Raw genomic sequence first — 19,871 nt, 5'->3', positions numbered from 1 at the left:
TATATATGCGACAACAAACAATTGCTGTGTCGTGCAATGATAATACGAGACAATAAGTTAGAATCGTAGAAGATATGATATTCTTTATGATACATGCACGCGTGCGCATGCGCATACATCGATTTTGCTACAGTGATATGTAATCAAAATGTGTCTTCACAGAGTTATGATTTTCACTATGGAACTATTAATGATATACGAGGTGGCATTTCATTATTGTCTGTGCAACGTAGGATTATTGTAGTTGTGAATTATATGCCACTTATATACATATATATTTCTGTTATATGAATGTTAAAATCTGACGCACAATCATAATATCTACACATATTACAAACTTATTATGCAAAAAAAAAAGAGAACTCAGAACTGCAGATTGTATTTTTATATACAATTGTTACCAACAGAGGAATAAAGATATGTATCGCCAAATCCTAGTCAATGTACGCAAGGAAACATGTTACCTATATTGTATGTTATATTGCCGAATTTTGTCATGAATGGACGAAAGAATTTAACGAAACAAGAAAAAAAAGGAATAAAAATATTTTATGTACCACACATTTTTGCATATATTTTCCTCACATTTAGAATCCTATTACAATCGAACCTAGTACCAAAGATTGGAAATGTTAACTGATTGAAGTTGTTTTAAAAATGGCAGTATAGTGCACTGTACATAAACAGTTAGTTGATTCTTCGTAACAACTTGCTAAAATACAATTAAAATACGAACAATCGTGATTACCATTTTCCTCCCTTCTTTTTCTTTTTCTGTTGCACTTTCCGTTGTTGTTGTCGTGGACCGGATGTTTCCACTGCTGGGCTATGCCGTGGGTTAGGGGAAGGTTTAGCATTTGTAGACATTTTGGTGATATCGCTGTTAAAAATAATAGTAAATTATTCACACCGTCAATCTATCAAAAAGCAAAATTATATTTATGTATGTATGATATTCTAAAACGTACTAAAGATCACTGGCTCCAGCGGCAGCACCTTGAGTACCCTTCATTGCAACATCCCGGTTTCTCCTATCACGTTTCTTTCTGAATCCACTACGTTCGTGTTTGGGTAACCACCGTTCAGGATCAGGGGGAACATTTGGATCGTAATTTTTGGGCAATTTTCCCTTACGTTTACGCTTCTTGCGCTTCTTTTGCGTCGGATCAACGGCAGGTTTGCTAAACAACAAAAAATTCATGTAATATTACATGTACAATATACGAGCTATTATATAAATACAAAATAATTACCCAGGGGATGGTTCTATCTTTTTCCTGACCACCTTGGTACCTATGACCCAGTTACTGCTCTCCAAGGAATCTACATCAGTTGTTTCCGCAAGATCGTGAAGTGGCGGCAAGCGCTTGGATAATAGTTGCGCCTTTTCAGGACAGAACTGTACATATGCTACCACCAACTGTGCCAATGTTTTAGTATCCGAAGGCGAGGCGTCCACCATTTCCTGTAAAATATCCGCCGCTACCTTAATATCACCTCCGCGAAGGTAGAAGTCAGCCGCCTGCCGCCAAAACTCTCCTAAATTAGCAGTGGTTTCCTGAAAGTGAAGACACGAATATAAATCAAACCGAAGAAACCAAAGATGCGGACAAAGAGAGGCAGAATCTATTTACTTTATTCCTTTTGTAATAATTAACGGCGTTCTTGAGCGCGGCCGATGCTTTCTCGCGGTTATTATTAGCCATGTAAAGTGTTACAAGGGCGCTGACTATGCCAGGAAGTGACTTATCTCTTTCATTTAAGTTCTCGAGAGTCTCAATCGCTTCTTGTTTCTCATCTTGACTCAGTAATAGTTGCACGCAGACCAATTTCATCGATAACTCTTTTTCTCCAACTGCATACTGAGTCAATAATTTTGCTGCATCTTTTGCTTTACCCTCTTTACCTAATTGCACAGCTTTAATGAACATTGCATCTGCAGCTAATGCAGGGTGGTCTTTTGCAAGCTTATTACAAAATGATTGACACTGTTCTCCCTGTAAATATGTGGAACATGTTGTATAAATAATAATAGTATAAATATATTATAGTGAAGTTCATACCTGATCAGTGTATAAAGCAAGTAGGCACTGATTATATGCAATGTTCCTTCTTTGTCTGGAAGTTAACTTGTGCTCTAAACTATCATGAGTAGCACTCTTCATTCTTTTTTTGCTATCGAACACATTCTGATCCTTATTGAGACATACAAGATTATTGCTTGCAACTGCTACCAGAGCTATATCATCTGGCTTTGCCTTCAAAGCTGAAGTGTACAACACTTGAGCTTCTTTCTCGCGACCTTGAAGCTGGAGACAGCATCCGAGTTGAACTCTAATAATCCCTAATTCATCTTCTATTTCTTCCTCAGCAACTCCATCCTCTTCAAGAGCTTCCCTGCACATTTTCTCAGCTGCCCTAAGTTTTCTCTCTGCTTCTACTAGAAGTGCTCTATCTCCTTTACTGCCTTGTGCAACTAAATAACATGCTGCATTATATGTCATTTCATACGTGTCCTCACGTAAAGCAGGAACTTCCAAATTCTGTTGAAAAAATACTTGAAAGATGAACCCATATATGAAACAATTAAGTACCTTCAATGAATTGAAAACTTACAGAATCCTCTGTTGCCAAGTTGACAACCACAGCTGCAAGATTTGCTTCTCTTTCATTTTCATAGTCATCATGAGAATTTTTTATTATATCTCTGTACACGCTAAAACATTCCTCATATTTCTCAAGTCGGTACAATATTTGTGCTTTCAATTCCTTGAGCTTTAAGGAAGGATTGGGAACATTTTCCACTACTTTTAATGCTTCTGGTACTTGATTTAATCTATATAAGCAGTAAGCCTTTTCGAAATCCAAGTTGCTGCAGGAAAAAGAAAATCTGTTAATTTCTGAAGGTTTATCATTCATCACTCTTTGATGAGTATAACTATGTAAAGAGCAACAGAAATTAAAAGTATATAGCATCAAGGCAAATCAATCTTACACTGCCAATTTGGGGTTCTTAGAAATAAATTGAAGAGCATCATTGAACTTTGACAGCTGAATCCAACAAATAATTTTACAATGGAATGCAGCTTCTTCATCTTGAGAAAGCCCTAAAACTAAATAATTTTTTACTATGAGTGACCACCTTCCAGGGAAAGTGGGGCACAGGTTATGTTGACTACAAATTAACAGAAATCAATTAATATTATAATTCGAAAAACATCACTTACTCTTATTCGCAATCTTTAAGGCTCTTTCGTATTCCCCATTCTGTCCTAATTTATTTAATTCCCCGTAAAGCGCAGGCAGATTGGTCTCCTTCGTGGCCATGTTGCTCACTTTGCGAGCATGTCCAACGTGGAACTTATTTATTGAATAAACATGGCATCGGACGACATTCTCCGGTACAATTTCAATTTTTCTATCCTTACTTTCATTTAAATTACGGTATTTAAATTAAAAGTATCATCATCTTAAACAGTAGATCAAGTCAATCGCTTATAATTGATTAAAAATTGAATTCTACGGAAGCATGTATAAAAAAATATATTATATTTTATTTATCGTAAATCAATTGCTCAGTGCACTATCTCATTGCGATAAAATGTGAAGAGATTTATTTGCAATCACGCAATAATTAATTATTTAAAAAAAAAGGAACAAATTTGTCTTGAAAGTTAATTGTGGTGCCCTCTAACGACTTTTGGCAGACTTAATCCGATAAAAAGTTCTAATATATTGTCATAGATGTCACCACCATCGTCCGCATTAACTACCTTGTTGGTAACATTTGTCTACCAGTTTGAGCGTTTTGCCACGGATGGCGCCAACTGTCAAAATTGGAGATTTTACCAAGCAAATGATTCTTGCCGGAATTTGCACTGTATCTTACGGCCAGTACGGCAAGAATTATTCGCTCGTGTATTATAATATTATTAATTATTGCAACGAGAACTCTATCAAATTTATTTTTATTTTTATATTCTTGTCTCGAGGAAAAGAATTATTTGTTACTATATTATAATACTATTAACTATCACAACGATAAATATATCAATTTTATTTTTATATTCTTATCTCAAGGGAAAGGAAAATACAGAAAAGTTTTACTAACCACTTGTTTATTAGCATACAGTTACAAGCGTTGTTCAAGTTTTTGTATACAATATCAGTTTTCTGTCAGATCATATCGTTAAAAGGGTCTCTTATTTAATTAAGTACAGCGAATGATTTGTTGGTTTTCAAGCATTTAACCAATTTGAAAGCCTTGTCGCAGTCGTTGGCTCCAGCTAAAAAAATGTTAAAAATCTCATTAATAAACGTCAAACATATTATATGCAGCTAATAATTTTTTAACATTCCACTCACTGGTGTCTTTGCATTTGCCGATAAGCTCTTCAGCTTGATCTTGAGGAACGGTGGTGGCTACTTTTTGCCGAGCGACCTCTTCGTTGATGGATCCGTCCTGGTTCATCTGTCGTAAGAGTAATTATTATTATTGGTAATGAACGGTCTGTCCGTTTTGAATTAACATTTGACGCGCGGTCACTTGAACGACGTAACGATAGAGGAGAAAGAAAGCGAGCAAATAACTACTTAAATTATTTTCTAGCGGTCAAAGAAGACACAAAATACTTACGATTCCAATTTTCTTCAGCATGCAAGAGGCGAAGCAAGCCAGTTTCTCGTCACTTTCGGGGATATTGCCAGCCTTAGCATCTTCAACCGTCTCTGCGGAACAAACGCGAAGAAAATATATCTCGGTTCCGAAGAACATTAACCCCTTGGCGTATTATTTACTTTTGCTACGAAACTGGCGTAATATTTTACTATCGACAATTCGGAAGAAATGCGACATAATTTTCCATTCTACTTTAAGTGAACATTTCATTTGAAAATAATAAATTCATAATAGCACAGTTCTTTGCTTTGGTCCGTGAGCAACGAGGAACATTGAATTTTGTTCAATTAATCGAGAAATCGTCGCAAGTCTCAGTTATTCTATGGCAAGGGGTTAATAATAAGTTAATACTTCAATCTGAAAAACTAGAGACGATTCGTAGCAGTGATCTATTACACAAAAATCAGACTCACTTATATCAACGCCGCTTTCCGCGACACAGCTCTTCTTGTACTCCGACAACTTTGCCCTTTGTTCGTCTGTGAGCGCCTACCGAGATAGAAATGGTAAATAAATTTCGTTTACTGACTCATCGAATCTAATCTCAAACGTTTGAGAAACAATCGCTACAATTAGTCGCGGCTAACAAACTGTTTCAAATCAGATCAATCAATTATTTCTCAGTTTCCTTTCACCGACCGAAAAATCATTGGATCGCGATAGTCTAATCGCGACCAGCGATTATACTGTTCTAAGAAAGTAATCACGCTGCGGTGGTATTCGGGGTTATCGATTGATTCAATTAAAAATACCGGTCGCCGTTGGTTTACTACTTTTTTGTGGCACGCAATCGCATTCGAGAAGTAATTCAGATAGAATTATAACGAGTGGAAACCTCGAGAAACTCGAAAACAAAGAATCAACGAATGCAAAAGCTTCATCGAACGAAACACCACCAAGAAAATTAATATAACTAACGTTCCTTCAACATTACATTATTGATATCGCCAAAATCTATGCTGTACGAAAGATGAATGAAAGAAAGGATCTACTAACGAGCTCCCAAATGAAAGACGAAAAATCCATTGAAAAATTGTATTAGACATAAGGCCACTACAAAAGTGAAAGTATTGTAATGTAAAGTCTATTTTGTTGTACTAGAACATTGCAAAAATTCAAAAACTCAACAGTGAAGTAGAGATCAAGTGAAAAAGGAATAAGCTCGAAAAATTCGGAGATCTCACCAGAGCACTGACGAAACAGAGGGCAGCGACGAGCAGGATGGCCTTCATGTTCGTTATCGGTGGTTGATGGAGCCGTTCGGACGAAGTCTGACGTGATGTTCGCTGGGAACTGTACACAGATCCGATCTTCCAGGCGTTTTTATAGTTCCAGATAGGAACGACGCCGATGTGTCATGGTTTCTCCTTCCATCGGGCAGCGAACCGACGCGGCGTGTGTTTTTCGGACAGAGACGCGCCGACATTTCGCCCCCGGTTACGTATCACAATATTCGTCGATTGTGCAACCAAGGATGCGTGGTGGATTATCTTGACAAAGGACTTTAATATAACAGACGGCTCTTTCGTCCGCTGTCACGAGGAGGCAAGTACAAAACGAATATTTCTTTCGTTTATTTCAATGGAAGATCCTCCACTCGGATCCACCTCCTTTTATTTCGAATAAAAGAATAGAAGTTACAGCTAAACGCGCGTACGAAGATAATAAATCACTATTCGGTGAATGCAACAGTTGAAAGATCGTAACATATTCGAAAGTTTGAAAAAGATCAACGCTAGATTTATGGACCCAGTCGATTTGACTCGCATTGAATTCTATGAATATTATTCGCTAAGTGTTTGGATCGATTTTGACTGATGCAGTTAGGCGAATGTGTATCTTAACGACTCTCGAACCTTTAATTTCTAAAATCTAAACGAACGAATATCAATTTCGCTTAGGGTGGTAGATCAAAGTGTTAAGAACACTTTAACCCTTTGCGGACGAATGTCGACATTTCGAGATAAAATGTTTATGTTTAAAAGACTAAGTCGTAAACGAATGATTTAATCACTTGAATAGCAAGAGATCAGCACGTAGTTAATTGATACATAATTTAGTTTCATCTGTTCAGAGTTTTCTGTATTTCAGAGAATCTTCGTCTGCGAAGGGTTAAAGTGCTTCATTCGCGTCGCTGAAAATTATAAGACTGTTTTACAACTCCAACAATTTAGGATTCTATATTTAGGAATAAACAGCGCCGTCATCGCGAAGCGATCAATGACCCGGCAACCCGTCCTCTTCAAAATCCATTACGAATTACGGTGACGTTGTTCAAACATGCGAAGGAAGAGGAAAAAAAGGGAGAGATCAAATAAGAAAAGATGGTAGTCCTCCTAATCGTCATGAATAATTGATGACCATCGGCAATTTTATAATGCCGTCTTCGCCCATGCACATGTTATCGAATTTCATTTATAAATATGCGCCATGGATCGCGCGTAAATTCATCTTCTGCGTTCCGTCAACGCCCCACCTGCCCGGCGAAGGTCACAATAAACTTTGTTATTTTATATTCGTTCCGAAGGATCAACGGTGGTTTTCCAGAATTGATTATCCGCTTTTATTAGTCGCGTATGAGTAAAGCTGATTATGTAAGTATCTCGAGCCGCGTTGAAATCTACCGAGACTCTATACTTTTTCCTCTTATGTTTCTTATATATCAAAGAACAATGTTTTTAATAGACACTTTAATTGTTTTAATTGAGCCATACCCCTTCCTTCTTCCTTCTGACTAGTCAATATTTTATTTATTTTTCTACGTATAAGAAAATTTAAGAGAAAAACTGTGAACGTTCGTTTCCCTTCTATCCGCCATTTTAACGCATGCTCCCGTATGCGACGGATCCAATTTGAAAAGCGTCAAGTTTACTATTAAATCATTTGAAGATTCAACGCTAGATTTACGGAAAGAGTCAATTTAACTCACACTGAATTTTATAAACATTATTTGGTAAATGTTTAAGTCGATTTTGATTGATGCAGTTATATACTGTACCGTACTGAACTGTATAGTAAATTTCCGTAGATCTAGTGTTAAAGACTTTTTAAATCAAATTTAAAGACTTAAACAGTTTATTTTAGATTCGTTCAGCTGCAATTTACATATTACAGTTAATAACTCACTGTTCGCAGTAATTTTATGTTCACAGTGAGCATTATCATTTTCCTCGCGTGTAATTAAACAGTCGGGTCTATTATAATTTCAATGGGATTTAATATTACGTTTTATTCTTACGACTTATGGTTGGTTGAGCACGGCCGAAGCAATTAAAAGCGATTGGGAATAAGATCGTTTCACGTTACGTTTATCGGTTACCTGGCTAGGCGGCACACGATTGAAAGATAATAATGTGGCGAATCATAATGTGGTCGTTTTGTATTTCTTGCTACACTGTGGATCATTCTGCTTAAGTCTAAAGTTTTCCGCGAATAATTGTGGATGACTGATTGCTGCGATTCGTATAAAAACAACAGAATCTTCCATTAGAATTCAGGATAAAATAGTATCGCAATGCCAACCGAAGAATGAGGAAGAATTTTACATAAATCATTTTATTAGCCGAGCAATCGTGTTTAATCGATGAACATCGATGCTAACAATGAAAACAAAAAAACATTTGTATTCACTGGTACAAGAAATGTATATCAAAATGAACGCCCGCTGTACGATACTGATCGTCATTTTTATAAGTTACAAAATCGAGAAATCTACCGAGAAACGAATGATATAAAAATAGGGTAATAGCATTTCGTGTTCCCTTTCAGCCGCAGAAAATTGATGATGTTGGCTAATATAAAAAAAATAACAAACACGCATAGTATTGTCAAGTCTTTCACTTTTGACCTTCCGCGGTCATAATCGGCATTATATCATTCGTACTTGAACACACTTAAATATCCCCTTTCGTGTATTCCGAGGGAACACCGTCTTTATAGTTATCGTCAATATAAATCATCTTTAGGATCGATTACATCGGGCTGCCTACTTTATAATTTTTTACAAGGAAAAACAATTAAAGCGCACGCCGGATTTTCTCGCCGGTTGCAGAGAGCATGGCGAGGCTGTGAATATTATTTTTCCATTAGGCAGAGAGACGAGGAGTCGAAAAAATAAATCGTGAGGCATTGACAGCCACGGAAAACGGAAATAGGAACAATGGCCGCCAGACACCACAATTATTCATCATTTTAATTATGGATAATATTTGACCATCGTCCTCGTACAGGAAATTACTAATAAACAGGGCAATCAGGTGTTGCATATAATTTAATGAAAGCATCCTGTAATGATGATTTATTACAAACTTCCACGCTGATATGTGTACACAGTGGTGGTCAAGAGAAAGTTTCAAATTGACGCTTTTACATTATTACTCTTTTACAATTGACAATATTATATACTTGATCTCCACTTAGGGAAACAATTAATCATAATTAATTCATCGTAAGCGATTAATCATACAAAACTTTCATTTACTTTTCTTTAATATTTCATGCAGTGAAACGAATGATTGTCAGTGATTGTTCTTCGTTTAAATTCTTTTAATATCTCTTCCAACAAATGGAACATATCCAACTGCACAAAGCTGCAATATACTTGTTTCCTGTATCATAGTTCAATGCTCGTGATTCCCTCGTTTTCAACATTTCTGATCACCTGTAACAGTGAAACAAACAAGTTTAGTTTATGTAAATACCTTTATCAACGATATTTTTAGTGAATCAATAACCCCTGGAAGATGCAACAACATGCAAGCTACCCTCCTAACCTCGAAAATTCCATTTTTCATTGCAATTTTTCCTAAATTATATTCGAAATAAATTGACATCCTATCAGGAATATCGATAGCAAAATAGTAATTTGATTTCTAATTAAACGCAGCATGTAAGCTACTCCCCTAACCTAAAAAATTCTACTTTCCGTTGCAACGTTTCCCAAATGATATCTGAAATAAATTGATATCCTATCAGGAATATTGATACGAAAATAGTAATTTGATTTCTAATTAAGGTCAGTGCTGCCACCAGTGCCAACGCACGAAACCATTCGATGCGATAGAACGGTATGCACTGGCGATGCATACTACCAACGTAGAGAAGTGCAGTGAACATTGCGGTACGGAATATTAAATTAAGTAGTTGTGTGTAGCATGAAAGTACAACTGCCAAATTGCCTTACAAGACATGGGAGATAAAGGTAACAAACCGTTCCGAGAAACACGTAATTATCATTCGCGTTCCAGTGGTCGTTCAATCTCATTAAAACTTCATCGTGCCATGCACTCCATCCGCATAAGTTCGCGTAGCACTTTGACAGTTGCAAAACAATGAAACGCTCGTACAATCGGAACCTGCGTTTAATTAAAATTCAGATTAAATTCCCGGGTGTTCGCGAGTTCCTCAAGGCCGGTTCGTCGTAACGTACTAGGTTAGGATATGCTAATAACTGGGTCATTTGAAAGCGCGCCACTTTGAACGTTTCAGTTATCCAAGGAACATTGAATTTTTTATTAAACATTTCGATCTTCCAAAGCTATCCCGCTTTCTTTACATCGACATCGATCCCTCTGTTGCATTAACCTTTCCAGCCGGCTTTTAACCACCGGATGATATTTAATCTGTGACTTAACACTTCTTGCGAACTGACAGATATCCGGCAAATCGAAAGTGACACATAATGCCACACAACTGTGCCGATATAGTTCGTTGATACTTACCATCACTGGAAATGTTTTCCTAACGAATAATTAATTGCTAGTAGCGAGTTTTACCTGATAAAACATCGAAAAGATACATTGAATTACACGTTGATACGTAACGTAATATATTCAGTTTCAAAATTTCTTCGTTTCGAAATTGGTTTGCTTATCTGCCTGCTTTCTTCGCGTTATCGTTCATTACGTAAATTGTCATATAACTCTTAATCTTTTACTGTGTGTAGATACACTTACACGAACAGAGTAGATATGTTCCTAGCCTCCAATCCGGGCTTATAACATTGGACATTTAGGTCTTCACTTGTCTATACATTCGTTTTCTTGAAATAGCTTATTCTGTTGTGTCTCCTATAATCGTATGTACCGATGACTTTGAACTGTAGAGGTCTGATACTGCTTTCTAATTGATGATTCAAGAAAAAAATGTTTAATTTCGTTTTTTTTTCCTTAATCCTTTTCCCGCCTTAATGGGGAGACATAATTCACGGTGCAACCGCCAGATGGTGATTCCGTGTAAAAATAAATTGTACAAATATAAATTTTCGTCGATTATAATAGATTATTAAATGAAACTGTTTCAGTTATTATACTTAAGTATACCAATTATGTATTAACCTTAACCAATTTCTTTTTCCAGTTAGTAAAATTCTTTTTAGAATAATCATAACGGTTTCGTATATAAAACAATTGAATTACTCTGTCACAATAAGAATTTGAAATTATCCTTTCGCTTAATGTTTAATTAGAGATTAAACTTTAATCGTGTTAATGAACCCTTTATCAAAGCGTGATACCAGTAAACACGAAAACGCTGAAAGTTCGTGTCAGTGTGATTCAGAAGTATTGATATCCGGTTAGTTTCCCCGCGTCACTTCAAATTAGGTTAATTAACCGATTCCTGTACACTCGAAGAAACATGTTTTATTTAGTTATTAGAAATATGTTTAATTATGTTCTTATTACATTATGTATATTAAATTAACGTTAACCGAACTAAACCGAACTAATCTCTTTTCTCCTAATTAAAAAATTGTACAGAACATCACGTGCACTTCAGCGGAGGAAGCGGCCTCGGGAAAGACAACAATATCATGATACAACCGCAGCGACATGGACAGATTGATGCTCACCTCGGGTTTTTACAGCTCCATCACTGGTATCATTTTCATTCATTCACTAAATTTCATTCCACCAACGAATCTAATGTAACTCATATTTCTCCATAGGTATCTCGTGGAATTCTTGATTCCCTGGAACCTATGCGTGCATAATGAAGGGAAGACACTGGTACCAGCCGTAGCCACAGGAAACAACAATCCCAATTGTCGCATTGTTGACTTAGGACAAGAAAAGGATGGCTTAAGGTGAAACACGTTACAAAGATTCAACAGTTTCAACTGTTTAATTCAATTGTAAACGTGCCAGTAAAGAGCTTCAAGGGTGTTTCTTTGTAACAGGTTGAAGCTGGAGTTTCTGGCGCATAAAGAGAAGATACTGAAGGAAGAGGTACAGATAAGTTGTTGCAAATCAGGAACCCCGCTGAAGATCCAGTTGAACGCACGTGTCTTAGGGAAAGATAAGGGTACCCCGTTGCTGAGGAACGGCATACGCAGCATCGGTGTGGATAGGCCGGAGGAAGATGAGGTCTCCGAGTAGATCTCGCTAATGTGTTCTTGTTATTCGCATGTCTAAGAGTTGAGTGTTTTCTTTTCGCAGGTGCTGGGTGCAAAAATCAAAACATACCTGAGAACGCACAGCCAACAGCAACCTTGAACGGAAACGAGCGCCTGGGTTCACAAGGGGAACCGCGCGTCCGGTTGGCAATGAAGCATTCAACAGGAGACGGCTTGATCGATCCACTAGAACGATCCTTATTTCGAAAGTTGAGCGTGCAATTCTTCGTACATGCAATGAGCATAGTATCGTGGTCAGTGACCAGAAATGGCTATATTAGTCGGCATAAGCAATCACATTTACATGTCTTTTAACTTTAGAACGTAGGATACGCCTGTGATGAGCCTAACACGAAACCTGTTTCACCTTAAACAAAACTGCACGACATAACTTATCGAAATGCGCGGCGTTCACCAATGAGCTTTTCTCGAGTATGTTACGTTGGTCCGATTCACGCAGGCCCGCGTGGCAATATCCGCAAGACCCCCGCGGCTCCTTCCGCCGTGTCGATGTTACCAGTCTTTCACGGGGACGAGCACGGCATAGAAAAATTAATGTGTTCCTCTTGATCGGCCTTTCCGAAGGAATCATATCGAGATATGTAATTTATAGATAACTGCTAAATAACAGCATTTACCTATCGTTAACTTCTGCAACGAGACGTATCATGCAATGCCTATAATATTTACTATACCTATTAATATTCATTCTCGGGCTATTTACGATAAGCGAGATTGTATTTTACTATCATTTTACATCGAGCGTAGGCTTTACGAACCACTAATCAAAAAAAAAAAAAGAAAAGACGAAAAGAGACAAACAGCGACGCTGTTCTCGAAATCCTTGCTAAACTCAGAATCATTAAAACCGAACGAATTCAACGATGAACGAAACGTTTTACAAATTTATTAAACGACCATCTTGCATTTAACACGACTGCCTTATCATTTAGACGAATGCCTTTGGCTCTCGAAAAGCTCGAGGTAACCGGCTTTCACGTCAACATGATCCAAGATCCTAGAACGTTTCTCCACCTACTCGTCATAAATAAAAAGCACCTATCGAGTATCCACTGTCAGCACCGGAAGCTCGTCTTCTTCATGGGAATGCCGGTCGGTCCGTCGACGAACTCGCAGATGTTGAAGCCGAGCCTGACCAAGGGATGGCAGTTGCTCTTCGGGTTGCCCCATTTGCCCTTGAAATTCATCCAGCCCGGCAGGACGCTGTCCTCCTCCTTCAGCAGCAACTCTATCTTCTTCCACGTGGGCCAGGCGGTGCCGAAGCCGCTCTCATCGTACAGTCTGGGCAACCTGACGAACTTGTGCTTGCCGGGCGCGGTCCATAGCCCGTGGGAGCCGCGCGCGCTGAACAGTATCGGATGGGAACCGCTGGCGGTGAATACCCTTTCCGGGAATATAGGCTTCTGGAAGATCCCCTTGCGCGTCTCCTGGCTCTCGTAGACGAAGGTGCCGCTCCGCGGGTCGTACCTGTAGAACGCGCCTGCGTCATGGGCGGACACGTACATGGCGGAGGGATAATTGGCGTCCTACAAATCGAACACAAAAGCTGACGAGGGAGCTTCGGGGACGCGGCCCGGAACGACACGCCGGGCGCTTTCTAATAATGAATTACGCGGCCGCCTCCGTTCCTTACCTTAAAATACAGGCTCATGTGCTCCCAATCGCCCACGTGGCTGCCGTACTCCTTCAGCATGCCGAGGCACACGCCGCCTACGGTGGGTATCGGCCAGGTACCAAAAAATCCGAGATCCAGAACGCAGACTGCCTTTCCCTCGCTGAACGGGTAGAACATCCAATAGGTCACGTGAAAGCGCGGCTTCCGGGACCTGTTCCGTTTTTTCGTCTTTTTCTCGAAATCCCCCATTTTCTGCAAGCGACGTGATCGATCGCGTCAGAGACCGCCAGAATCCTGTCGCCGTGTTTTCACCGGGACCTACCTCTCCGGCGGGCTTCCTCGCCTCGCTCTTCCACGCTTTCCCCGGGACGTCGTTCGTCAAGATCGAGGAGCCGAAATCGGCGACGGGATGATCGCCGTTCCTACGCGACCTCCTCTTCGGCTCACGGACGCCGCTCGAGCCGGCCGTGTCCTCTTGAACCGCGCAATTGTTGATCAACGCGTAAACCGGCACCGAGCTGGCTGGCTTGCGGCCGTATAAGAAGGACGACCGGTTCCTCAGCAACGACTCTGCGGATCGTTTAACGCTGTTAGCACAGAGCCACGTGGTTACTTTAACAGTTTCTTTCGTTAACCAGGAACTGAGAAATTAAAGTTCTTCTTAATAATTGTTCCACTATCTTTCTTACGTCATCAAAAAAATTAATGTCCAAGTTTCTGTAAGAAATAATGTCACCCGAATTCGGGTGTGTTAACCCTTTACGGACGACTGTCATTTAGAGATGAAACGCGTATTTCGAAGACCAAGTTGCAGACGAATGATTTAGTTACTTGGACAGCAGAGATCATCGCGTAGTTTTCTTTGTATTAACCCTTTATAGGACCATGTAACTTGAAGTCAGTATATTGGCATCTTGATTTATTTCATTTTGCACTCAAAATGGCGAATAAAATGAATCCTGCAACTTTTATACGCTCAGGCGTGAAAGTGTAACGTCATTGTAACTTGAAAGTTACGAAATACATTCGTTTGATGAAATTATTGAAACTATTAAATATATTAATTCGTGTTCATATGTGGATATTTATTAATTTCGTACTACATAGATTTTGTTATAATTGTGAACAAAAATTCGATCCATAGAGGGTTAATTAAGCATTCGATGTATAATTCAGCTTTATCTGCTGAAGGTTTTGTATTCAAAGAATCTTCCGCGAAGGGTTAATAGAACTGTCGAGCGCTTAAACCGACCCTTGACAATTTATTTCGAATGACTTTGTTTCAGCTTAGGTATTACTTAATCATCTTTAGTCATTTCTCAAATAGGTGTTCGTGCCGTTTCAGTAATCACGAAGAAAACATCAAAGAATGGGTCATTTTGACCTATCTGGCAGTTCTACCGTTAAGCGGCACGAAAATCCTAGGGACAATGATTCATTGTTTGTCGTTACTATCCTTGTGTATTATCAGCTTAGTCACATTAAACACTTCCATGGGACATCCGTTATCTTGCATGTTGCGATTGTTTCCAAGCAACTCAGTCGATGACCGGCATGGCGTTTATCGTTAACCGTTTGAATCCTTCGCTTAGCTCGCGTAGACAAATGCCAGGTATTATCGAAGCCGATCGAATCTAGTGGGTTTTCTCGGTATGCAATCTGAACAGCGGTACGTGGGACTCAAACGGTTAACCACCTGCGCTGGGAACTTTCTGTTCCAAAATCCTCAATGCCTTTCACACATTGACAATCTTGTCGCATCACGCTTGGAGGTTCTCTCGAAATGTACCACTCTGTACAGAATGATTAACCCACTGCCGCAAACGATTAATGCACTTGTTCATTCAGTGAAACATTGAACAAAAATGAACAGTAGACAACATATAAGTCGACTTTGCGTACGATTATTCACGACCTGAACAAGTCGAAACGAACGATTAAAAAAGGCGTTTCTGAGCACGATTCAAAGCTAAAAGTGTGTGGCAATGGGTCAACGAACAAAATAAAGGATAAATTCGCGATACTTCGTCGAATCTCCGAGTGGGAGATTCAGATTTGATTCTACCCGGTGAAACTATAAAATTTGATGTTTAACCCTTAGCACTCATGGTTTTGTAATCTATCAGCAACTGCAATTTTTATGGTATCTCTAGTGAAATGGAAAATACTGTAACATACCTTCGATCTTTTGATAAAAATCTAATAATTAATAACAAAGAGTCAAATATTTTAATGAATCAAAGAATTTCCAGCGCAAGTGGCTAAATCGCGGTCGCTTTTCATTTACCTACGTCGACTCTGGTGCGAAGGTAATCGTCGTCGGGCTGCATGTGGTCCAGGAAGTCAGGCACCCCGAGGGGCAGGAACTGTTCGCCAGGTGCCAGCCAGACCAGCGGCGCCCACTCCCGTACTAATTCCCTTACTGCAACCAAAGCGACTCGATATCACGAACTGTGTGGAGAATTCAGATAGTTTCTATATTTTTTAGTTCACTTTGAGAGTGAAGGACCTCGGGCGAAGCATCTCGCGTCTCTCGCATCGCGTGATGGAACGGACCCCTTATGCAAAAAGGAAACCATCGAGGAAAGTGGATTCCAGGATAAAACGTGACCAGGCACGATCTGCCATTCTAGCGACATGCGGGACGGGATCACGGGATGCTAAGCACCACGGGACACGCGGCGAGGAATGTCTTTGGCCCTGACTCCTCTCCAACACACTTCCATTCGCAGTCGGAACTGCAATTTCCACGGGAATTTTTCTTTCTCTTAACGACGGTACACTCGGCACGCTGTCATCGAGATGGCAACGGCTATTGAGCAATTATCGAGCGCCGGGATTACTCGACGCGGACTAATTGCATTGTCCGAGGTACGAGGAATCTCGAATCCCGCCGATTAGAAGAGAAACGCGTCGGACGGCCGTGGTATCGCGCGTCGCGAGATACGAGCGTCGAGGCAATAATATAATATGTTTATTAGAAAGCCTGTTCCTAAGCGTTCCCCGTATGTGGTACATAGATTTAGGTAGAAAAAACGAAAAGCCTAGGGGGGATTCTGCTTTCATTAGGTCTCCGGCTGGCGGGAAGCACGCGTTCTACCTCCCGCGCACGGGAACTGTGCAACGGTTGCGTACTTGTGATTTTCATTCAGACGGTCGGCTGTGTTCCAACGTTTGCCTTCTGATCCGTTAAATTAGTAAATAGTTGTTGTATAATAATGAATATTATTATATAATTATATTATATATTATTATATATTATATAATTTTCTAATGATACAGAAGAATATATAATGATAATTATCGTTATGCAATGATTCATTTATATTAACACGTTGAATCATGGAGGTGACCTCCGACCAAATCGAATTACTATAGTTCATTCAATTAAACGATGATCATTCAGAAATATTTCTATATTACAAATAGTGCTAGATAATGCGATATTCAGCTCGATGAATATGCAATAATAACAATGCAATTCGATCGAATGATTTAATATTAAATTCTTTCCGTTTCGTGTATCTTCCTCCGTGAAATCGTGCGGCGTTCAACGTGCTAATTTATATTTAGCCATAATGTAATCTCAATTCCGAGGAACGAACACGATTCTCCTCGAGGTACGGACCGAGCGGCAAGAGCAGCAGCGTGAACGCCGCGAAGAGAAAAAAAAAAGGGACAGTTCGCTCGGACGTTGCATTCGGTGAAACGCTTTCACCGTTGACCGTCCACGCTCGTCTGCGTATACAGCGATCATTCATCGTCGTCGAAACCATAATTATTATGTACAACGCCGACACCGCCATATTGGGTGTTACGGCGCGTTACCCATTATGCTTCCGCAATTAAACATCAGACGGCCGTTAACGGGAACGGGTTTCTCAAAGCGACGCCGCCTTTGTTGCCGAGTTAATTGTTTCGTTGATCACGCTGGTCTATCACGTAATTGCCGGTGACATCTTTGCGTCGCATCAAATATCTTCTTCTTTCGCGGCGATTAAAACGGAAAACCGGAAGTACGGCTGTTACGGTACCTGGTAATAGGTTACGTCAATTTACGGTACCAAGGTACTTAGATCTCATGATTCCATTATAAATATCTAGAAAGAATAACTCTCGGAAGAAAACTCTTACCATTTGATTTGACGCGGTGAAACTATAAAATCTGATATTTAACACTAGAACTACCGGTCAAAATGCTTTCGGTTCTTTTCTTTCGCAATTGTTGATATCTTCGAAGCATTGAATATTCGAAACGATCTTGAAAATAGATAGTTTCGCTTGAGTATTATAATGAATACTTGAAGAAACCGAAAATATATTGTTAGAATATTTATAGGGATTACATATCAATTAACCCTTTGCACTCGAAAGTTTTTTCCTAGAAATATTCAACACTCTTTGATAAAATCTAGATGATGCGACTAATGTAAATAATTTAATCGATAAATTAAGGGAGTATTTTACTTTGATATTTCACATAGTGACGCATTATACTAAGTTTAATATTAAACATCAAACTTTATAATTTCACTGTATCAAACCAAGTGAAGAACTTTGTATAATGCGATACGTAAAATATTGGAATAAAATAGCTTTGTTCCTCAATTTATTGTGATTCCCCCTCGAGTTAATTTCAAGCTTCGAGTGCAAAGGGTTAACACGTTGACACGGTGGTCATCGATGACCGGAGCTTCCAACTTGCCGAAGAACAATAAAAAGCTTGAGTTTAAATAAAGATACTTAATAATTAGCTACATCACAGCGTGATATGACTACTGTAATACTAAATCATTAATAACAATTTTCAATACCATTTGCCTTTGTTATCGAAGAATCGGTATCACCATTCAACGCTGGGCAACGCTCCGAACATTAGCCATCGGAATGTAATAGGAATAATTGAAACGTAAATCTAATAGCAAAGTTCAACGATGTCCTTTGCCGAGATACACTTTTCTGTAGGAATCCCTCTTAATTATCCGCGGCGCGAATGAAATCGAAGATTAATGGAAACTTGTTTCGGCCTGCCTTGACAATCGTGAAACCGGTCCGAGAAATGGGACGATCGATTTTCAGCCTCGCAGCGATCCACGGCAGCAGGCGCTCACGTGCTCGTCCCTGAAAATAGATCGTCCGATTTCGACGAACCGCGGGGACCGTTTGTTGTCTCGTTATGGGCCTGATGCTAACAGCGCCCAGCGATTCGCGTGGTGCTGTCACACGAAACCGTTTCACCGTTAATCCGCCGGTCGTCCAGCTTCCAGTGGTCACCGTGGCGATCGTGTCCCGATTCGAACTTCGGTCACCAGTTTTACGACATTGTCGCGATAAATATTAACACGCCGAATGCCGCACGATTTCATACAGCAAAATACCGAATCGCATGATTATTATCGCATGTTCATCTAGCTGTCGAATGAGGCAGCGATATTTATAATATAGAAATTTGCTTAAATAATCATAGTTTAACTGAGTGAACTATAGTGATCCGATTCGGTGGGTCACCGGTGACCCACGGCATTCAACGTGCTCATCTCGCGAGAAAATTACTGGCGCACTGATCGATCGAAGTTATTAACGACGAAATTCGGTCTTCACGATTTTGAGACAAATGTAGAAAATGTAATTGAATTACGTTGATATTATTGCAATTATAGTAATTCCATTTGGTTGAGGTCACCGGTGACCCTCGTGGCATCCAACGTGTTCACAGATTCCTAGGTACTTTGACTAACGTGGTACTTCGGCGTATTTAAATACCTGAGAACGATACATTAACAGGTTTCGAAGTTACTACGTTTAGCTTTATTCTATTGAAAACCAAAAAAATTCGAAATTTTAAAATACTCTTCGATCGTTTGAATTGCACGTTGTATGCGTACACGAGCACCTTCACAAGTGTCAGTGTACCGAAAGTTACGAAAGCGATCGAGGATATTCGAATTTTCGAAAATAACCGTTATTTCAAATCCTGGATCTCTTACCTCGTTCCTTCTCGACGGCCTCCGAGAAGTTCGCGGTCATATAAACGATACACAGAACAATCGTCAGCGAACACTGCATCGTATCCGACGCGTACGCGCATTTTGACGACCGAGCATCGGGAAGTCCGTGAAACTCGGAAAATTTTTAACACTTGCTTATCGCCGACGCGCCATTTC

General features: G+C 39.6%; 4 protein-coding genes and 1 long non-coding RNA gene across 5 annotated transcripts; 2 read left to right on the top strand and 3 right to left on the bottom strand.

Annotated features, from left to right (window-relative positions):
* Window positions 1-530: 530 nt before the first annotated feature.
* Window positions 531-3,640, bottom strand: Srp72 (signal recognition particle 72). The gene is made up of 8 exons (XM_031987343.2): window positions 3,228-3,640; window positions 2,996-3,113; window positions 2,617-2,872; window positions 2,064-2,543; window positions 1,635-1,997; window positions 1,254-1,558; window positions 969-1,181; window positions 531-880 (listed from the first exon to the last, which is right to left on the bottom strand). Exons 1-8 carry the CDS (start codon window positions 3,325-3,327, stop codon window positions 745-747), a joined length of 1,971 nt encoding a protein of 656 aa, XP_031843203.1. The 5' UTR covers window positions 3,328-3,640; the 3' UTR covers window positions 531-744.
* Window positions 3,641-4,101: 461 nt separating this feature from the next.
* On the bottom strand, window positions 4,102-6,007 carry LOC116431582 (general odorant-binding protein 56d-like). The gene is made up of 5 exons (XM_031987225.2): window positions 5,863-6,007; window positions 5,092-5,167; window positions 4,637-4,728; window positions 4,366-4,471; window positions 4,102-4,286 (listed from the first exon to the last, which is right to left on the bottom strand). The coding sequence occupies exons 1-5, from the start codon at window positions 5,908-5,910 to the stop codon at window positions 4,207-4,209; spliced, it is 402 nt and encodes a 133-aa protein (XP_031843085.1). The 5' UTR covers window positions 5,911-6,007; the 3' UTR covers window positions 4,102-4,206.
* A 3,719-nt stretch (window positions 6,008-9,726) lies between these two features.
* On the top strand, window positions 9,727-12,876 carry LOC116431581 (adipose-secreted signaling protein). Its single transcript, XM_031987223.2, has 5 exons — window positions 9,727-9,878; window positions 11,437-11,554; window positions 11,625-11,762; window positions 11,856-12,042; window positions 12,115-12,876. Exons 1-5 carry the CDS (start codon window positions 9,866-9,868, stop codon window positions 12,169-12,171), a joined length of 513 nt encoding a protein of 170 aa, XP_031843083.1. The 5' UTR covers window positions 9,727-9,865; the 3' UTR covers window positions 12,172-12,876.
* Window positions 12,877-13,147: 271 nt separating this feature from the next.
* Window positions 13,148-19,773, bottom strand: LOC116431583 (uncharacterized). The gene is made up of 5 exons (XM_031987226.2): window positions 19,695-19,773; window positions 15,995-16,129; window positions 14,030-14,277; window positions 13,726-13,959; window positions 13,148-13,618 (listed from the first exon to the last, which is right to left on the bottom strand). Exons 1-5 carry the CDS (start codon window positions 19,771-19,773, stop codon window positions 13,148-13,150), a joined length of 1,167 nt encoding a protein of 388 aa, XP_031843086.1.
* On the top strand, window positions 14,203-17,016 carry LOC143175195 (uncharacterized). Its single transcript, XR_012999931.1, has 2 exons — window positions 14,203-16,114; window positions 16,196-17,016. It is a non-coding gene; the product is annotated as an uncharacterized LOC143175195 (long non-coding RNA).
* Window positions 19,774-19,871: the final 98 nt, after the last annotated feature.

Source organism: Nomia melanderi, chromosome 13, assembly GCF_051020985.1.
Source record: "Nomia melanderi isolate GNS246 chromosome 13, iyNomMela1, whole genome shotgun sequence".
In the NCBI taxonomy this organism is placed as follows: Eukaryota; Metazoa; Arthropoda; class Insecta; order Hymenoptera; family Halictidae; genus Nomia; species Nomia melanderi.
The sequence above is the reverse complement of the archived record's forward strand: the minus strand, read 5'-3'. Positions and strand labels throughout refer to the sequence as shown.